This window comes from Planococcus citri, chromosome 2 (genome assembly GCF_950023065.1).
Source record: "Planococcus citri chromosome 2, ihPlaCitr1.1, whole genome shotgun sequence".
Classification (NCBI taxonomy): domain Eukaryota; kingdom Metazoa; phylum Arthropoda; class Insecta; order Hemiptera; family Pseudococcidae; genus Planococcus; species Planococcus citri.
Genome location: NC_088678.1, coordinates 2,112,715 through 2,135,140, shown reverse-complemented (window position 1 = coordinate 2,135,140; position 22,426 = coordinate 2,112,715). Strand labels below are relative to the sequence as shown.

At 35.9% G+C, this 22,426-nt stretch overlaps 1 protein-coding gene across 2 annotated transcripts in view; it reads left to right on the top strand.

The window, feature by feature from the left end:
• Positions 1 to 3,418: 3,418 nt before the first annotated feature.
• Positions 3,419 to 22,426, top strand: part of LOC135833965 (glycine receptor subunit beta-type 4-like) — a 258,934-nt gene continuing 239,926 nt past the window's right edge. The window contains exon 1 of one of the 2 annotated variants that reach the window (XM_065347798.1): positions 3,419 to 3,772. In XM_065347798.1, the coding sequence (XP_065203870.1) occupies positions 3,693 to 3,772 (80 nt within the window). In that variant the 5' untranslated portion in view covers positions 3,419 to 3,692. The remainder of the gene's footprint in view (positions 3,773 to 22,426) is intronic. The other variant, XM_065347800.1, reaches the window with a different exon arrangement.

Here is a 22,426-nt window from a genome sequence, read left to right as displayed (position 1 = left end):
CTGTCAATCAAAATGGCCACCATTTCGTTCGTATGGGCCAACTTTTTTTTTGGCAAGTTTGCTTTAAAGTATTTCTGAAGATGTTCTAACGTTGTCTCAGTAGATCGGAGAGGAGTAGGTGCGATTTCCGTTACACAGTTAAACAATTTTTCAGCTAAATTTTGAAATGAAAACATCAACATTCCTCCATTTGATAGATACTTACTTATTAAACACATCTTTCAAACTTCCTGCCCTCTTCTTATACCTACATATAATCAAACTATACACAGGATCATACAAATTTACCCAAGTATTGGGTACATTTCCCCCTACCCACCCATTTTGAGAGGGGCGGTAAAAAGCACCTAGAAGGATAGTGCTAGGTTAGTGCTGGTTAGTGCACGCATCCCCGACGTTAGTGCACGCCCCCTTCACCCCCATTTTTTAAAAAATATGTGGGGGGTACAGGGAAACGTGGTACCCCCCCCCATTTACGGAAGGGGGTTAAAAACCACCTAGAAGGTTAGTGCTAGGTTAGTGCTGGTTAGTGCACGCATCCTCGACGTTAGTGCACGCCCCCTTCACCCCCATTTTTTAAAAAACATGTGGGGGGTACAGGGAAACGTGGTACCCACCCATTCACGGAAGGGGGTTAAAAACCACCTAGAAGGTTAGTGCTAGGTTAGTGCTGGATAGTGCACGCATTCCCGACGTTAGTGCACGCCCCCTTCACCCCCATTTTTTAAAAAATATGTGGGGGGGGGGGGTACGGATAAATGATTTACGAAAAAAGGGGAAGAACGTCGTTGAAATGGTTAAAACCCACATAGTTCGACTCAGTTTCGTTAGTGCTGGTTAGTGCACACACCTACACAATCACTCCTCCCCCCCTCCTCTAACTTCCCCTCACCCTCACTATTACACGAAATGTTGGCATCTGGAAAAATGTGTGCTGTGTAAATATCGATGCTTCATTGTCTGTAAAACCACATACTTACGAGTAGGTATACCATAAGTTTCAATCAGTACAGATTCAATTTTGACTTCTTTATTACAGATACCCTATAAGAGGGCTAAAATTATTTTTTCGGCAAAAAGTTCAACTGGGATATTCTGAAACATCACTCAAAAAAAACTTTTCACCTTTCGCGTATCGTTTTCATATGAATTGAACCCGCTAAACACGAATATGAAATTGGATTTGTAGTTGCATCCCCCTAAGGAGTTTCTTCGAATGTAGCTTTTATAGATGGGTTAAAAATGACTTCATATTATTTGTGGATATACTGAAAGATATCATTCAGAAGACTGAAGAAATATTTTGGAACGCACGTGTGTCCAATGCTTTGGTGATTATTGCCAACTTTGAAAAATTGAAAAAATTCCTTAATTTTTGGCAAATTTTCTCGAATTTTTAAAATCAGAAGCTGTGGCACCGTTTCGTTCCAAAATATTCCCTCGGTTTTGAGAATGATACTTATCCTTCAAAGTTTTGCCATCGTTAATGCGAAATATTTGCAAACGACTCCACTGAGTTGTAATTGACGAGAAAATTGTAAAAAAAAATAAAGAAACGTTTAATTTCTGCAAAATGGGTAGGTAGGTAAATTGGTAGGTAGGTAGGTACACATAAAATTGTTTAAAATAAAGGAAAATTTCAAAAAAAGAAAGTATTAGTTGTAGGTTGTTGATAAATTACATTTTCAAACTGACTTTTTTTTTAAATGGGTAAGTAAATATGGCGTACCTCATAATTTAAAGAAATAGAAATTTTCAGAAACTTTCTGAAAATTTTTTGCGAGGTAAACTTTTCATGTACATAGTAACTGGGCTTCAAATAAACTAGTTGATGATTGGGAGAGGGAGAGGATCAGAGGAAGGAGAAATAATTGTGTAATTGCGTGCGCTAAGCTCTATAACCAACACTAATAAAAATGAATCGAACTAATTGGATGCTTCAATAATTTTTTACACGTATTTCGTAAATCATTCCTCATGATTCACCCCACATTTTTTTTTTCAAAAAAGTGAGAGGGTGGCTGCACTAACGTCAGAAATACGCAGCTTCACTAACCTGCGCTAACGCGGACAATCAATCTATGTGGGTTTCATTCAGTTTCATGTCATGAGTGGGGGAGCCATTTCAGGGGACCCACCCAATGATTCTTTCATTTAGTGTATTTGGCATCATTAATGCAAAATATTTGCGAAGAATCCCACTGAACACGAATATGAAGTCATTTTTAACCCTTCTATAAAAGCTACATTCGAAGAAACTCCTTAGTGGGATGCAACTACAAATCCAATTTCATATTCGTGTTTAGCAGGTTCAATTCATATGAAAACGATACTCATATTGTCAATTTATTCGCCCCATAAGGGAGGGTGGGGGGTGGGGGGTGCGCGCCCACTGCCCAATGGCTCGAAATGGGATTTTCAAGAAGTTGTTTAATTTTCTACTGTTTTTAGTGGTTGAATGATGCATGACTTTTCCAAATTGAACTTTTTTTTTTTTAATGTTCCCTCTCTCTTAGTCTCTGGTAAAAAATCTAGTTTTGAACTTATTTCAAAAAATGAGTTGTCGAGTAGGTAGGTACGTACGAGAATGTGATTCGGCTTGAAAGGTGAAAAGTTTTTTTTGAGTGATGTTTCAGAATATCCCAGTTGAACTTTTTGCCGAAAAAATAATTTTAGCCCTTTTATAGGGTATCTGTAATAAAGAAGTCAAAATTGAATCTGTACTGATTGAAACTTATGGTATACCTACTCGTAAGTATGTGGTTTTACAGACAATGAAGCATCGATATTTACACAGCACACATTTTTCCAGATGCCAACATTTCGTGTAATAGTGAGGGTGAGGGGAAGTTAGAGGAGGGGGGAGGAGTGATTGTGTAGGTGTGTGCACTAACCAGCACTAACGAAACTGAGTCGAACTATGTGGGTTTTAACCATTTCAACGACGTTCTTCCCCTTTTTTCGTAAATCATTTATCCGTACCCCCCCCACATATTTTTTAAAAAATGGGGGTGAAGGGGGCGTGCACTAACGTCGGGAATGCGTGCACTATCCAGCACTAACCTAGCACTAACCTTCTAGGTGGTTTTTAACCCCCTTCCGTGAATGGGTGGGTACCACGTTTCCCTGTACCCCCCCACATGTTTTTTAAAAAATGGGGGTGAAGGGGGCGTGCACTAACGTCGGGAATGCGTGCACTATCCAGCACTAACCTAGCACTAACCTTCTAGGTGGTTTTTAACCCCCTTCCGTAAATGGGTGGGTAGGGGGAAATGTACCCCCAAGTATTTATACACGTAAAAACACCAGCAGGCAGCAATTTGAAAATGTTGATGCCTAATATAAGCGCGACAGCATCTCGAATAACGAAAATTCTAGCGCATGCTTTTCGAATTTCCGTCAAACTTTTCTACGTGGATTGTGCTCGAGAGAAGAGTTGGGACTGTTGAACGAAACTCGCGATATACATTCGTTTCCTCGTCGCTTGCGTATGTTTCAACTATCGCAGGCATGGTTCGTCCAATGGTAATTTTTACCAAGTACTTTTCTGCTCGTACGTAAAACGCCGAGTTCGTTTTTTCTTTCCTAATCGTATTTTCCATCTTGGAAACTCGTCCGGTATTGTGCAGACCGGTTTCATTTTTTTTTTGTGTGAGAATTAAAAGCGTCGGTAAAACCGGTTCGTGGCGAAAATGCCTTACAAATTGGTTTTACATTTTTGGAGTTTTGTTACCGTGTTCTTGCCGCTGGCATTTAATGGAATTGCTACAACGTGAGTATTTTGAAACTGTGTATTTTTTTTAGCTTATTTTTCTTACAAGATTTTTTGAAATTTTTTTTATATTTATCAATTTTTTTTTACAAATGGTTAATTGGCGATTTTTTAATCATTTAATTTCTCTTGTCAACGAGTTGGTATAACAGCTGTTGAATAATCTAAAGCAGTAAAAAAAAATATTTTTGCGACGACGAATTAAATTTTTGAATCGTATTTTTTTTCAGTGGAAATAAAAAAAAAGTATGCCCATGAATTTTAAGTTCGTTGAGATCGTTCTGGCTTCTTAATACATATATTAATGAAATCCAAAATTAATTATTTTTCACAAAAGCTCACGATGAAAAATATCTATTCAAATTAGCAGTTTGCATTGCGAACGAAATCTTTCAAAAAAATTAAAAATAAAGAGGTGAAAAATTCATTGTTTCGGTATTTGGTAAATTAAAACAATAAAAAACGCTCCAGGATGTTGTTGGTAAAGAATAAAAAAGCTCGAGAGAATTCGTAGATAGTTGAAATTGTGTTGTATGATATAGAATTCCGATAAACTTATTATGATTTTTTTCCTTTTACTGAGAAATGGTATTTGGTTGTAGATAAGGTGTGAAAACAGTATTAGAATTTCTGCTCGAGTGTTTATGATGGAACGTTTTACTTGGCAAAAAGAAAGTATCACTTTTTTCCACCACGAATTAAATAACAAGAGAGAAAAGAGAATGTACCTACTTGTAGTCGTAGTATATATCGTAATTCTATCGTAGGTATCGTATTTCGACGTTTACGTATACCTACGTATTTTATTTGCTGTGTAGTTGTATCGACGTGCTCGGAAAATAGGAATTTTTCTTTCGCTGTACGAGTATTTTTTCTACATTCGATGGGTATTGGGAAAAGTTGAGCATTACGTATATTTTGTTTCATATTGGGCGACGATAAAAATTAATTTTTGAAAAGCGGCGACGTTTGTGTGAAATTTAATCTAGAAAAGCGTGACATTGAATGACGGCGAGCTGTCACAAGTTGGCGCTGAAATTCGGCGTTTCGTGTAACCTTTATATTTACATATGTTTTATAACATTTACACGTCGCCGTGTCTTTTGCGAATACTCGTAGTCGTACATATGTATTGTATGTGTATTTGCGTCTACCTCGAGCTATGTAATGTATGTAAGACAAGTCTCTCTAAAAAGTCTTCGAATCATTTGCATATTAGCTAAATTAAAATTACTTCGCCGTACGTACGCGGCCGCAGCCGCACTGGGACTTTATAATATACGTATAGTATAACATGTATACGTATATGAGTGTACATGTGTAATTATGGTATATAAAACAATACGCCAGTAGATTATACGTATTCGTCGAGCTGTATTGTATGTCTATGTATAAAGTTTGATACCGCGTATAAAGTTTTTCTCCCTTACTTTACGCTCCAAGTAAGTACTTCTTTTCCTCTGGTTTAACCCTTTGAGACGCGAGAAGAATCTGACGAATGAAAATTGAAAAATCCCATTATATGGGAAGGCGTATAACTTTGTTGAGCTGATTTTTTTTAAAAATTGAAGTTTATACTCAAAATTTTGTTTTGAAATTTGAGGAAATGCTCAAAATGGACATTTTTTCTATCCCGATATCCGAAATGAATTTTCGATGTAGAGATACGAAAATTTTCCCAAAAGTTAGTGTTGATGCTTAATGCATTATTTTAAAGAAAAAATACTTACTTAGAAATACGATTTAGAATATTAGGATTTAAAAATAGATTTTGTTATGGTAGAGTTCAAAGTTTAATATACGTGATTTCTCGCGGTTCCCACGAAAGCGGATCGCAACATTTGTATGTGTGCATTATCGTTAAAAAAAAAAAAACTAAATCAATTAACAGAGACACACGCCTGCACCACATTAGTTTTAGGCGGACGTACATTCTTCGAGAATGGAGGGTGAGATGGAATGGGTGGAGGTTTGCGGTTATTTGTATCCCCTTATTATACACTTAAGACCTTACATGGAAATATCTTTAACAATATTTTACTCTTGTGTACTTTTAAAAAGAAATATTGAAAAAACAGTTCTCATACAGACGTCGTCGTGAATATTGTTATTTCATCTCTCCGAGTAATAGGCGAAAAAAGCTGAAATTTTTAGAGCTTTAAGCTCACCTATCAGTTAGTCTAAATAATACCAACATGAAAATCGGAAAATTTTAAATAATATATCACGTCATAAATTTTTGAAGCCCAAATCCAAAATTTTGAGATAAATTAAAAAGTGATGTTCTTTCCCTACGAGTTGTGACAATTACAAATGTGCGAGGGACATAATTTTCAAATTAAAAAAATTTTTGGTTAAAAATGAAAGAGATTGACGGTAGGGATTTTTATGTGGAAAAACAATTATTTTCGAAATTGAGTTTCGAGGTCGTTCCATTAAAAATCTCATCCTGTAAATTTTGAAAAATGTCCACAGAAAGCTCAAATATAAAAGTTTTAAAAAATCTATAATGTGAAAGCTCATTCACTGAGGGTCAAACATTTTGGAATTTTGGGTCGCAGTAAGATAGATTGGACCAACCAGATTCAAACTCTGCGGCCTCGAAAACATATACCGACATATATTATCGTTTAATTACACGATAATATAAGCAAAATTTGACATTTTCCCTCTCCCCACGTCTCACTCACCACTTCAATAAAAAAAAAAACTCCAGATTCGAATTCTACGACCTCGAAAACATAGATATCAATCGACATATTACACATCTATGAGGGTCGAATCCTAATTATCGCCGTTTTAGTGGAGGGGTAGGGGTCAGGGCCCATAGTGGGGGGATTGGATTGAGGCCAACACTACAAAAGGGAGCTGGGACACTTATACAAAATGATTCCCATTTGAAATTTTCCAAAAAAATGATTTTTGTTTTTCAAAATTATGCATATCAAAATTGACCTTTTTTTTTTGAGAATTACCCATTTCCCTCTCTCTCTCATTTGTTCATTTTGGAAAACGAGAACACGTCACTGTTTTCATCATCGAGTTAAATTTTTCCTTTATATGGAAAATATACAATAAATTTCCAAAAAGGTAAATTGCCTGAATAGTAAAAAAGTTGAATTTGTGATGACCTTGAAAAGTTTTACAAAAAATTAAATTTTTCATAATGGACCTTGGACGACCTTGAGATTTAATTTCCAAAATATATTCATTATAGGTATATTTTATTTTCAAATGAAAATCCCCACTGTCAATCTCTTTATTTTTAACCAAAAATCTTTTTATGTCACTCGCTTAATTGCAATTGTCACAACTCGTAGGTACAGAAAATCACTTTTTATTTTTTCTCAAAATTTTGGATTTTGGCTTCAAAAATTTTTGACGTAATATATTATTTAAAATTTTCCGATTTTCATGTTGGTATTATTTGAAAATTTTCATATTCCTGCATCGAAAATTTATTTTGGAAATCAGCATAGAAAAAATGCCCATTTTGAGCACTTCCTTAAATTTCCAAAATGAGATCTCGAGTAAACCTCAATTTTAAAAATAAATTGTACTTCTTCCCATTACAATGAAATTTTTCAATTTTCATCCTTCAGATTCTTCTCTATGGTCCCAAAGGGTTACATACATTACGAGGCAACAGCGTGTAAAATCATTAAAAAATTTCACATTATACGTATTTCAAAAACTAAACAAACAAAAACTACAGCAACGAGCGCAAAAAAAAAATAAATAAAAGAAAGGAAATATTACAGTGTGACATAATTTCCCACCTCATCGTACGATCGTCGCTACTGTGAAACCACAATTTCTACAACTGCTCCGCTGCTACATGTATGCTGGTCTAACGTGTGACAGTTAATTTAATGCAGAATTTCAGCCATGAATAATGGACCCGTTTGAGAAACGTACCGTGACAGTATGTGTGATTATTTGGCTAAATGCGAATTAGGTAGGTACTATCTCGTTCTATGCGACGAGGGATTTTTTTTACTGGATATACCGCTGCGCTGTATATGGTGTAATGTGTATACCGGAGACTGATATGTAGATCCATATAGTACATACGAGGATGTGTTTCAGCTTCAGCTTGACGTGAAGTTCCCAGCGGTGCGCGCTGACGTTGGTGGAAAAAAATTGTGCTAGAGTGTGCTAGAAAAAATTGTCACGTTGGAGTGGTACCGAGTGTTGTTTCGTGTAAAATTTGGGTTTTAGAAAATTGAATGGGATTTTTTGAAGGGTTTGAAAAAATTTTTATTTTTATTTTTTTTCGTGAAATTGGATGTTTGATGTTCGAAGAAGATACGTGTACTTTGTGGGTGTATGTTGGCTCGATTAAGATGTGTTCATATAGGTAATTTACTTTCTTCAAAACGATCAAAGCTGATTCACTTCAACTTCGGTCGACTTCATTTAATGAGGCTTCAAAGTTGTGTGTCGCAATCAAAAATTTGAGCTGTATAAAAACGTTGAGCTCTCCTTTCCTCCATAACTTTAACTCAACTCGATCATGCGTTGTGGAGAAATTTATAGAAAACAAATTATCAAGTTCGGTAGACCCAAGACCAGAAACCATCTGTATCTGTTTTGAAAGATCCAACTTTTGATAATAAAATCAAGAATTTTATGTAGGTTGAGTAGTACATAGGATTCAAAAAAAAAAAAAATCCCTGCAGTAATATGTTCAATTGAAATTAATATCAGCAGTTCGTATTTACGGCAAACCAGATAGGCAATTTATTTAACACGTGTTTTCGAGTATTTACGGTGCATCAAATCGGCAGCTTATTCAACATGTCCACTTGCTTATTGCCTCTTTGTATTTCTTTGGAATGATCTCAAGTAGGGCACATGTATTTTGTTCGATACGAGGTGGATTTATTCGTATTTCAAGCTGCGAAAATGGGTGAGGTGATTTAAGTTCTAGTAGATAATTTCAGTTACTTTATAGTCCGGCATATGACAATAGGAGTAAGTGCACCCCCCCAACCCTCCGGGACCACTTTTTTCTTAAAGGGGACATCCTAAGGAGCATTTTAAAGCAAACTCGCCCAAAAAAAAGTTTGCCTTACTTACAAAATGGCGGCCATTTTGTAAGTAAGGCCAATTTTTTTTGGGCAAGTTTGCTTTAAAATGTTCCTTAGGATGTCCTCTTTAAGAAAAAAGTTGTTCTGGTGGATCGGGGGGGGGGGTGCAATTACTCCTATTGTCATATGCCGGACTATTACTGTGATCCTCAATTTTTCAATCATCAGCTAATTTTTCGCTTCGAAAATGTTCTGAATCTAGTTAGAAAGGGTCAATTGGCACTATCTTCCCTTCCCATCCATCATTACCTCGAAAAAGATTAATTCCATAATGAAAAAACTACTAGTTTCCAACAGGTGGATTTTAAAAATAATTTCGACGATCTTTTTAACTATTTTATGATCACTTTTGATATTTTTTGCAACGTTTTCCCTAATTTTACAATTTTTGTGACTTTCTCGCATTTTAAATAATATCTATCATAATTTAAGAGATCATAGCAGTTGAACAAATTTGTCCTCATTTTTTACATGGTCAACGAACCGTTTAACAATTTATAGAAATTGTCGTTTAATCGCAATAAAAATGAAATTTCTTAAGACGATTACAACGCTGGAAAAAAAACACAGGGCTTAGTTAAAATTTGCAAATACTCTGCGGTCGTAGTCGTTGATTTGTTCAAAGTCGCTAATTCCACACCGTTATGGAAAAAAAAACGTAAGCTATAGGTACATACAGCTGTGTGACATTTCGAAAGCTTTCAACGTCTCCAAAGGCGAACAAGTACGTGTTCTACAGGTTGCAGAAGTCTGGCGAACGCCGCATCGTGCACCGAACAGTCGCAAAGTTCAAGCTACTCTATCAATTTACTGTATATTAAAGCGTCGGTATCGTGGCTGTTGCAACGATGTCGACAAAGACAACCGAGGAGTGAGACATGCGAAGGAGATGGCAATGGGAATTAACTTTACTCGTTCTGTGTTATCAGACTCGCGTGTGTACATTTCAATAATGCTAAATGAAAAGTTCACCGTATAGAGCAGGAAAAAAAATCACGCCCGTCTGTTTGATGGGAGCAAACCCTAAGGGAGTAAAATATCAACAGTACATCGACCTAAATCCGTTTCAAATGTTACGTGTACTGTACATACATGTTAAGTACATACATTCATGTCAGTTTTTCAGTACCTACATATTAAGGCAGCTCTGGCTACCTACCTGTGTTTGTTAGTTTTTATAATAATCAACAAAATACCACAACGATACTCGTCGAAGGGATTGGCATTATAGCATCTACCCTGCGCGCTGTCACTTTCCCACCAGTTATTATTTTTCTCGATGTTTAGAGCTGAAAAAAATATACCAAAAGTTTTGATGAAAATCTACGTTGCTCGGGGAAAAATATATATACCCTCCTCTCCTCCGTACAGCACTAGTAGCAGGAAAAATTTACGAGTGAGTGGTGAGTAGGTACCTGATTCAAAACTTTTTTTAATACACGTTTCACTAGGTCTAAATAAGTCAAATCGTGGATAAATCCTCGCGTCGGTGCTGGTAATTTAGCGACCGAGTCGCTAATAAAATTTATGGTATTTGTATAATCGGACTAAAGCCTATAAACCTGCGGCGATATTTTCAATTTTTTTTTACCTGTTTCGGTATTTCGTTCCCTATTCTATCGTGGTCTTTACAATTTTTTCGTGACCACGTATAACCGTCATTCAGCGTGTTCGAATTACAATCATCATAAGCTCGTAAGATTTTCACTCAATTACACAGCCCCCCCCCCTCCCCCCCGTTTTTTAAAACGAAAGCACGATGAACATGATGAGAATTTCCTATCTCGATTTGTAATAATTTTATGGGAACAAATTATATCATTTACTATAACGTGCGATGGAATGTAACTAAATGCAGATTTTTTCAATTCTTAGTACGAGTAATAGAAAAAAAAGTTACCGAACATCAAAAAACCGTAGCAAAAATTTCAGCTCTGTAATTTGAATGTTTAATTCCCTTCCGCACCCTCACACTTGCTTCTCCAATGTTCGAAAAATTTGAAAACTTTCAAAGGAATTGAAAAAAATAATTATATTTTTGTTGCTTCGTATTTCTTTTGCTTTTTTCTTTCTTTGATAATGCAAGGTACGTGTTTTATCAACGAACAAGAGGAAAAAAATATTTTCTGTTATTTTTCACGTTCTTCAAGGGTTCTCAAATTGTCTCCAGGGAACAAAAATCCTTCAATTTTTGAAATTAATTTATCGATTGCTTGATTTGGCTGCCACGTAAATAATTACAAAAAATAAAATAAAAATAAAAATAAAGGGTTCCTTCGGATAATTTTTCAGTAGATATGGACTCGTAAGATGAATTTTGATGTTCTTTGGGGCTGGTATTAAACGAGCTTCTAAGAGAAATAAAAACCTGGAATGAAGATGGAAAGAATTAATACTCACTTAATATCAATTTTCGAAACGAGTTTTCAATACCAGGGAAGTATCACACCCGGAGGAAAAGATTTTTGAACGGGACGAAGCTAAATCTAAATAAAATGTAAAAATACATCGAGTAAATTTTTAAAAATCAAATCCATTTGGCATCCAGTACAAAATCAGAAAAAATAAAAATTTCACAATTTTGACCTATGATTTACATCTTATTTTCGACTTTCCAAATTCATTCGAAGAGGTTTTCAACAGTTTATGAGCAGTTTTGGAGGCTTCAGCAGATTTTTGTGGAAATTGCTACTTTCAAAAATTTTCTGGAGCCTCAAAAACTGCTCAAAACGGTTCGAAAGCCTCTTCAACGGATTTTGGAGAAGAAATTTTGATTTTTTTTTGTATACCTACTTGGTACCAAAGATTTCAATAACCTGAAATTCTGTCTGATGGGCTACCTAATCGTTAATTGAATACGAAAGAATTAAAAAAAAAACAAAAAAACAAAAAAAAACAGACCATTGAAATGTGTCACTCGATTATGTATATTTATATGTATTTGCTGAAAAACCAGGACACGTTTGAACCAAATAAGTGATACGTACTATAAGCATTACGTTTCGTTATAAATTTTACCATAAAACGAACGCACCCTCGAGCTTTCAACACATGTTATTTCGAAAAACAGGCGTCGTCCTTCATCAGTGAATTTTTACATTCAGTTTCCCGTATCTCTTGTAAATTCATGACTCGCCAATGCTGCGTAGTCGTCGTCAACTAATGTCCATATAATATCAGTGTCCTCGTCGGTAGTCGAAATAAGTTTTGCCTTGCTATATTTAGTCCCAAATGTATTTCAATATAACGCGGAATTATCATATCAGCGATACTTATGCGTGGAGTTTTCCACTGGAATTGAGATATATGCTGAAACTTCAATTAAATTGACTGAAACGAAATGGAATTTGAAAGCGAGCGAGGAAAGTAAATTACTTATTAAAATAACCATTCCTTTTTATACTAACGTAGACTATTTGGTAGATTGAGAGGTTAGCCCCTTCCTATATGCAAAGTTTTACAACCTGAATTTGGAAAATTTACGATTCTGGATTCATATCAATCTTTCTTGTATAGGTACTGTTGGTGTGAAGAGGAGAGGTGAAGCTTGGAGTGATTCTTATTTTCAACCTTTTTTTTTGCCACTACCCTTTCCCCTATGGTTTGGATTTTTATGAAAAAATAGTTCGGTCTCTATTTTTTTGAATTTTCTCTAATACGAGTACAGGTATCTCAACCAGTAGAAATTTTTTTGAACCAAACACAGTTAAATAAATTATTACTTACTTTGATTTTTTCACATTGGGTCATTCCATGTCAATTCGACCAAAAAAATGCGATTTTGGAAGTCATGTCTTTCGATTTCGCTCAATTTTTTTTTACAATATCTACCCACCCAGTAAGTAAGAAACCCGCAATCAGTTTGGTCCCAACCACCTAAGGGAGCGGTGGGAGGGGGCTTCCATTATTTTCACATTGTCTCGAGGTACTCAACATCAGCAGCACATTCCTTCAAAACTACGGTATTTTGATCAAAACTGATTTCACAGTTCAAAAGGATATTGAATTTTAAACTTCTTAAGCGTTTTGAAATTTTCAAAAGTTGAAAGTTGAACTTTCAAATTGAAAGTTCAAATTTCAAAATGGCGCTGTAAGTGGGAGCTATCATTTAAAATTCTGAAAAAATTTCCATAGATGTACCTTTTGATGCTTTTTTGAAATATTCAAGTTTCGAAATGGGATCTCTTGATGGAGAGGAAGCACCTCCACCCCCAATTTTGGGAAAAACTTTCGAAAAAAAAATCTGGGGCATGTGATACTTCGAATTGCATGTTTTTGGTAACGCTGAACACGAATATTACGTTGAATTTTTGATCGGACCCCATCCACAGCCCCCAGCACCTCCCCAAATGGGGTAAAAGTTCAAAATAGAGTTTTTTTCGTGCGACATATCAAATAGTATGTTTTTGGTGACGCTGAACACGAATATGACGTCAGATTTTTGGTTGGACCCCATTAATGGCCTCTAATGAATTTTTTTGACTTTTACCAATTGGGGGAGGTTCTGGGAGCCATGGGTGAGGTCAATTTGAAAAACGAAGGCTATATTCGTGTTAAGCGATACCGAAAACATACTATTTCATGTGTCACACGATTGACACCATTTTTTTTAGGTTACCCCCTTGGGGAGGCGTTGGGGCCATGGATGGGTCCAATCAAAATTCTTACGTCATATTCGTGTTCAGCGTCACGAAAAATGTACTATTTGATGCGTCGCACGAAAAAAACTCTATGTTGAACTTTTACCCCATTTGGGTAGGTGCTGGAGGCTGTGGATGGGGTCCAATCAAAAATTCAACGTAATATTCGTGTTCAGCGTTACCAAAAACATGCAATTCGATGTATCACATGCCCTAGATTTTTTTTCAAAAGTTTTTCCCAAAATTGGGGGTGGGGGTGCTTCCTCTCCATCGAGAGATCTCATCTCGAAACTTAAATATTTCAAAAAAGCATCAAAGGAAACATCTATGGAAATTTTTTCAGAATTTTAAATGGTAGCTCCCACTTACAGTGCCATTTTGAAATTTGAACTTTCATTTCAAAAGTTCAACTTTCAACTTTTGAAAATTTCAAAACGCTTAAGACGTTCAAAATTCAATACCTTTTTGAACTGTGAAATCAGTTTTGATCAAAGTATCATAGTTTTGGAGGAATGCGCTACTGAAGTTGAGTATCTCGAGACAATGTGAAAATAATGGAAGCCCCCCACCCACCCCCTGGAATACAGGAAGGTCAGCATAATTTGGGGGACGGAAGAAACTTTTACCTCGAAAAGTTGGTTATTTAGAATAATTCTAACTCAAAATTAAGAAATTCCAAAAAAAATTTCTCAATTCGATTTACTCCATTTTCAATTCAAGTTAGGAGGAGGGATTTCATGCAATCGTTCAAACGTCTGTGGGAGGGATCAGGGGAGGTTTTTTCCTGTAAAGGGGATTATTCAGAAGAATTTTGACAGAAAAATTTTCAATTTTTGGTTCAACTGGATTTGTTCATTTTTTGAACTGGAGAGGGTGGGGGTGGGGGTGGGGAGAACTTGACATTACGACTTAATTGTAAGGAAAAGGACTACAATTTTCTGTTTTTTTTTTTAAATTTTTTTATGAGTAGAAGCAAAATATTCCAATGCTCCAGATCCTTTGAATGGCCTATGCCTTCATTGCCACCATATTTTGTGGGATTTCTTTGCTGCACAGTCAACATTTACAGTATTCGAGAATGATTAAATCGAGCATCAAGTAATTCATTTTATCGTCAAAAGAATCACTACTCTGCTTCGCGAACAAACGTCATTGTTTTCAAACAAAACGAGATTTCGATCGCGAACATCTTGTTCGTAGTCCGCATAGTAAAAGTACTCCAGAAAAATAAACGAATTCCAAAACAAGCCAGTATGTGCGTATGTTGAGATGAAAATTTCGATAATTTCAAAAGTGTCGAATTTACAGAACGATGCGAGGCAAGATTTGAAAATTGTTACGCTTTTCAAGTACCATTGGTTGAAATTTTTCTTCTGCAGCCATTCTTTCACAACTTATCCGCGAGAAAATACCGACAATATTATCGCGAGAATCGCACCACCGCTGTCGATTTTTTCCTCGTAGTATTATAATGTGTAATGTGATGAAGAAAATGTGTAGTAAGTTGGCAATGTGAGCAACTAAAGCTGTAAGAAAAAGCATCTCTTGCGTATAATATGCGTGTAATATAAAAATATACGTGGTAGGTAACATTACGTCGATACAACGAGTGTAAAATGTACGATTATTATACTCGTACTTATGCTGCGTTATTAGGTATATGTATTGTGTTGTATTGAAATAGCACCCGTGCATGTTCATATTACACAACAACGTTGTTTATACGATATACGAGCATTAATAAATTCATGCGTCATAAATTTTTATCATACACCGCAACGACGACGACGACGAATGCATCGTTATCAGTGAAAATTACCCCCACAGTAAGGGAGAAATACGAGTAAACCGGCGACCAAAAAAAAATTACCACCAATGTACGGTGCGAGCGAATTTATACGAGGTAATCAAAGGTCGTCGAGCCTTACTCGTATACTCGTACAGCGAAACTGCTTTTGCGCGCCGAATACGAGTATATACTCGTATAATAGCGAATATGAACGATTTAAAAATTTACGCTACAATTGTTTATTCGCGGACACAAGTTGGGCTGGTATGGTTGCGAAAGTGTGCAGCTCGAAATGGCTGCGAATATTTGGCGGTATTGTCATCCGAAGAATTCGTCGTCGTTAGTAAATTTTATTATTCGACAATACGACGAACGACGTTCCGCTGCTAGCAAAGGCTATGGGTAGTTTATGGCAGAAGGTTTACGCGTGTACACATTACCTTTAGCTATGTAGAATGTGTACCTAGATATACCTATTATAGTAGGTACTCCTACTCGTGTATGTGTGCCCAAGATCTACCCATTCAAGTATCTCATCTTTTTACGACTAATAATTCGTTACATAAATTCTTCTCCGGGTTGCTCAGTCGCTCTCAGCATCATTTCGCCATGTCCGAAATGCTACGAGAACGATGCAAATGAATCGTACTTCCTGCTGTACCAACTCGTACGTATGTATACTATCTAAGAAGTCGAGTCAATTGCCAAAAATATACTCTTGGTACAATTTTGGCGCGAAACTATTACACTATTATGCTATTTGCAAATCTGCTGGTAATTTATCAAAGTCGCAAATAATTATTTTTTTATTTGTCCATTAATTATATTAAAGCAAAAAAGAGAGAAAAAAGCAAGCAACTAGCAAAGTTCTTAATGAAACTGTAAACTTTGCGCCGCGCCGACAATTAATGAATACACGTTTAATTCCGAATGATTAATTCGGGCGCTGTACACAGAACGAGGAAGGGATCGGAAGAAGAAGAAAAAAATCGCAGAAAAATTCAAAGCGCGAATGGATTAATTGGTCGAGTTTTCTTACTCGTTCCGCTCGCTCTCGAAGCTCACTTTTCTTTCGAATCGGGCTTCACCCTCCCACCTGCAAGTAATGAGCTACGGAGGACGATTGCATAGGCCACAAAGTAATTAAGGAAATACGTTCGTATTAAGCTGGGGTGTAATTCGAGTGCATTGCGAGCGTGCTTTCAGGTCATGGTAGCTAAAAGAGGTGAATTTTTATTGGTTCGGAGTTTTTTTCGCCTTTAATGAGGCCAAAATGTCTCTAGAGTCTGGAAGTATTATTTAAGAAGATTAGAAGTAATGTATTTGTCTGCGTTTTGCATTAGTTCTCTTGGACATTGAACGAATGACGGAATGTTGTGGGTTCAAATTATACACTCGGGTCATTTTCTACATTATTTTTCGTTTAGTGTTCGAAACTCGTGATTTTTTTATGGATGATTATTTCAAAATTAATGAATTTTTAGCAAATCAAATTGAAAAAAAATTAGCTCGCTCATTTATCTATATGGAAGAATCACGAAACACTGAAAAATTGACGAATTTTAGCCTAATTTAGGTCCCAAAAACATTTGATTCGAGCCAAGATACACGCATCTGAAAATGTTTCCAAAAATTCCCTTAAATTACCCTGGAAAGTGTACAAAATTCCTTGCAAGTTTTAAAAAAATTCAATTAGTCCTATGTTTTACCTTTTTTATTTAAAAAATTGAAGTGTGTCATTTTGGGAACCCCTGATCCATTTTTCGGAGCACACATCTGACTAAAATTCTCGCCTCAATCCCCTCAGATTAGTTTCAAATTCCGAAAACAGCATCTCATTCCACTCAGCTGTGCTCTTTTTTAAAGCATTTTCTTTGGGGTACCATGCCCATCCACTTTTTGGATCTGGATTGGTTGGGCACCCCTGAAAATAAGACATTTATTTCTTGGCACATGTGAAAAATCTTAAAACGATTTTATCAACAGCCATCAACCTTCAAGATTGCTCGAAATGAAGAAACTCGAATTTACGGCAAACAAGATAGGCAATTTTATCAACATGTTAATAAAGTGTTAATAAAATTGCCTAACTTGTTTGCCGTAAATACGACATTTTATTCTGGGTGATGAAAAAACGTAAAAAACAATCGTCGATGAAATCTTCCACGCGGATGATAATGGCATCTCCTTTCTCATGATGTCCAGTCGATGATGAACCAAGAAGGGGACGAGGGGGCTGGTGCCTTGATTTTTTTAGCGAGTAATCGCGACTTTTCAGGAATCCCATACGTTTCTCAGAGGAGCAATAAAGTCATGGACAAGGAGCATAAAATTGGTTTATCTCTGGTTTGGGTTCCTTCCCCCTTCCGCAAGGGGGATGGGCCTCAGGGACGAATTTCAACTGTGAGAAATTTTTTCGAACCGACAAAGCTTAGGAGATTGAAAAAACATGTAAAAATGTATCACCAGGTAAAATATTTAGAAGGGATAGTGCATTTTTTGATTTTTGGTGTGTTTTAAAAAAAATCAAATCTTTGTCCAAAAATGAAAAAACAATCAAAATCTAACGAAATTGACCTATAAAGCTGAAAAGCTCTAGTACAGTGAGCGAGGTGATTTGGCCTTTGGCTAAAATTTTAACCAGAAACTGAAATACATTTTTCGACTTTTGGTGGATTTTCAAAAATTAAATTTTGACCATAAAATTATTAAAAAAAAATCAAAATTTTACTAAATTCACCAAAAAAGCTGGAATTTGAGATGTATCCTATTTTCGACTTGCCAAATCGATTGGAAACGGTTTTGAATCTTTTGAGCAGTTCTGGAGCCTCCAGCAGACTTATGAAACTTGAGATTTCCTGAAAATTTCATGCAATGAAGTTGAACAGATAAAATTTAATTTACACTCCAAGTTAAACATGATCATAGTCAATTGGTGGTGAGTTCAAACTCGTTCTAGAGCCTCCAGCTATATTTTTGAAATTCCAGATTTTCAAAAAGTGCCATAAAAACGGTTCAAAATAAATTTTGGCACGTATAAACTTGACCATGTTCTGCACTGTTTTTTCAAAATTGGTTTTTTCTCCTCGCAGTAAGTAAGAACCCCGCAATTAGTTTGGTCCCAGCTCCCTCAGGGGGTGGGTGGGGGGCTTCCATTATTTTCACATTGTCTCCAACCACTCAACTTCAGCAGCCAATTCCTCCAAAACTATGATATTTTGATCAAAACTGATTTCACAGTTCGAAAGTTCGAAAAGGCATTGCATTTAAAACTTTTTAAGTGTTTTGAATTTTTCAAAAGTTGAAAGTTGAACTTTCAAATTGAAAATTCAAATTTCAAAATGGCGCTGTAAGTGGGAGCTACCATTTAAAATTTTGAAAAAATGTCCACAGATGTACCTTTTGATGCTTTTTTGAAATATTCAAGTTTCGAGATGGAATCTCTCAATGGAGGGGGAACACCCCCACACACAATTTTGGGTGAAACTTTAGAAAGAAAATCTGGGGCATGTGATATATTTAATTCTATGTTTTAGGTGACGCTGAATACGAATATGACATCAGATTTTTGATAGGATTCCATCCACGGCCCCCAGCACCTCCCCAAAGGGGGTAAAAGATCAAAAAAGTGTTTTGTTCGTGTGACACATGGAATAGTATGTTTTTGGTGATGCTGAACACGAATATGACGTCAGATTTTTGATTGGATCCGTCCACAGCTTCCAGCACCTCCCCAAAGGGGATGGCCCCCCCAAAATGGTTACATTCGTGTGACACATGAAATAGTATGTTTTCGATATCGCTGAACACAAATATTGCCTTAGTTTTTCGAATCGACTTCACCCATGGCCCCCAGAACCTCCCCCAATAAGTAAAAGTCCAAAAAAATTGTTGGGGGCCGTGGATGGGGTCCAATCAAAAATCTGACGTCATATTCGTGTTCAGCATCACCAAAAACATACTATTCCATGTGTCACACTAACAAAACACTTTTTTGATCTTTTACTCCCTTTGGGGAGGTGCTTCCCTTCCATTGGGAGATCCAATCTCGAAATTTGAATACTTCAAAAAAACATCAAAAGGTACATCTATGGAAATTTTTTCAAAATTTTAAATGGTAGCTCCCACTTACAGCGCCATTTTGAAATTTGAACTTTCAACTTTTGAAAATTTCAAAACGCTTAAAAAGTTCTAAATGCAATTCCCTTTCGAACTGTGAAATCAGTTTTGATCAAAGTAGCATAGTTTTGGAGGAATGGGCTGCTGAAGTTTAGTAGCTTGAGACAATGTGAAAATAATGGAAGCCCCCCCCTACTCGCCCCTTGAGGGGGCTGGGACTAAACTAATTGCGGGGTTCTTACTTACTGGGTGGGCATATATTGTAAAAAAAAATTGAGTGAAATCGAAAGGCATGACTAAAAACGTTGGTTGAGTTGACATGGCATGACCCCCCCCCCCATTAATTATCTGGCTCATGCTTTCTTGGTGATTTGGTAAAATTTTTATTTTTTTCAACTTGTGATGAGCAGGAATGCCTCCACTACGTATAGTAGTGCTTATTGTACTCACCACGTTACCTAGTTATTCTTATAATAACTAGGTATCGCAGATATTAAAATATCTATCGTTTCCCGCGAAAACTACTTTTTTACCTCGTTGAGATTTGAAGGTTACGAGGTGATTTTTACCTACATTTCCCAGATTCGCATAGGGTACGTCTCTAGGTGAATTCTGGTCGATTCTCACTTTAAGTTCAATCCGCGGCCGCGATAGATCTTCTCGTCAACGACCGACTTCGTGTCAACTATGGACTATGTCCATCCTCGCTCTTTGATTAAATCTATTTTATTCTCCGCTTGTTCGGATAAAATTGTGTATTTTAACGTAAATATGTGGAATAAATCAAAGGAGTGACCCATATTTCGGTATTTAGGATCACCTCCCGATTTCCGGACTTGGGAGAGTGTACCCAGATGAATATGTACAACTTTAAATCATAGTTATCGATTGGCCTAGTTTTGGTGAGCCACCGAAGAGATAACTAACGTGAATAGTAAGGTAATGAAATAAAGCCTTTTCAAATTATGGAGTGCGTTCCTCCAGCTAGAATTAATTATAACCTTATCGTAATTAATTTAAATGACAGCGAGATGACTAAATACTGTCATTTATACTCGTTTCGTAATTACACTTTAAATGATAATTGATACTTGTATGATTATTATGTATCTTATTTTCTTTAGAGCTGTAGAGATTTGTTCCTCTACAGTCTCCCTTCTTAGAGTTAGGAATAATGCATCCTTTATTCATAAGATTTTCGACTTGTATTGAATATAAACCTAATACAGGAGGTCAATACTGGTTGTTTTGAGTTTTATTTGGTAGCAATAATCTCAATTTATAATGTGTGGTTTTAGATAGAAAGACCAAGAGCCTTTTCACTGAGCTAGTCTGGTTCTTAAGAAAATATTCCCTCCCTAAGGAATATTTTTTGGATTTTTCACATAGGCATTTAAATTGTTAATGATCACGTCATGTAGTCATTAACGTAATTTTTACCTATATCACTCTTTCCCTCTTTGACCATTACATTATTGGCGCCTGAATGTGGGGCTTATATTTCGATTTATGTAATATTGTGCACGAAAATTATCGGATATTTTCTGGCCAAACACTGATTTTTATTAAAGTCTGGATTTGGTCAGAAAACCTCTATGTTTCACATCACAATAATTACGTAAGTCGGAAAATAAGTAAAACACACGAATCCTTTTCAGATTTTATAATTATCCTAATCCCTTTTTTACAAAATTTAAATCGTTCATAAAATACCAAAAAGCTACCTGTAAGCATTATTTATGACGAATTTTCTTATTTTTAGCCGAATTTGCGAATTTGTTCACAAATCTTGGCACCCCAAATTAAGTAATTTTTTACAATTACATCGTTAATATTGAACAGAGAAAGCTAAGAACAATAGCACAGTTCAATCCAAATTTCATTTCCATTAGGTTAAGTAATTTTTTCGAGTACGAAATATGTCGAAATTTCTCATAAAATTCATGTGTGCCTCGCCAATGATATTCCTTTGAAACACAATGGCGAGAGAATCAAACGAAATTGTTACCTTTAGGACTGACGTAATGCCGAAAAATTGCGACAAAAATTGTGTAATTGGAGTAATGACCCCTCTAATTGAGCAAGACTGTGTGTCTGACTAGTCTCAGAGGAGGATCGTCACCTCGAAAATCACAGTTTGAATCGTGAAATTTCAAATCATTACAAGTTGAAAAAGGTGACATTCGAGTTTGAAAAACCTTCTCAGAATTTTGGATGAAAATTGTAATTTCCCAATTGACGAAGTGTAGAAAAAGTTGCGACGTATACTGTGCAATTAGAGAAAAGACTCTTCCGAATTGAGCAAGACTGAGTGTCTGACTAGCCTCAATGGAAGACGATCCTCTCGAAAACCACAGTGAAATCGTGACTCTTCACATCACTTCAAATTGAGAAAGAAGCAATCTAATCTAAAAATTCAAAAACTGGAACGAATTGAGTAATTTCATCGACATTTTCGAGGCTCGAAAAAACAAGTCTATTCAATGGTAAGTTCTTTTTCCCTCTTCGTGAAGAAAAGGAATTGATCCATTCAATTCGACTGATGCATTGTTCCTAGTCATTCAAAATTAAACTTATCTAGACTTAAGCTTTTGATCAAGGTGACAAGTATTTCGAAACTTTGTAGATTTATTTTTGCAATTTCGAGATACTTCACACCAAAAATTGAAATTATCATAACCTCAACTTTTTGCTAAGAGAAAGTTCACGTTGGATAATTTCACAAAATTTGTCCCCTAATTTTAAATAAAAATTCAGGATTTGATGTTTCGAAACTTCGTAATTCAAAAAGCGAAAATTATAAACATTAAAAACTTGATAAAAATTGCCTTGAGGATCATTTTGGTTTCGTAAAAAATGACTCCATCAAGACAATACACTATAACTATGGCTAAAACCATCAGACACAGAGTGTTCAGATTTTTTAGTTTTTGTAACTCAGAGACGAAAAATTTCAAACACTCTCTGTATGGTCAGAATTTATTTTGAGGATCATTTTGGTTTCGTAAAAAAT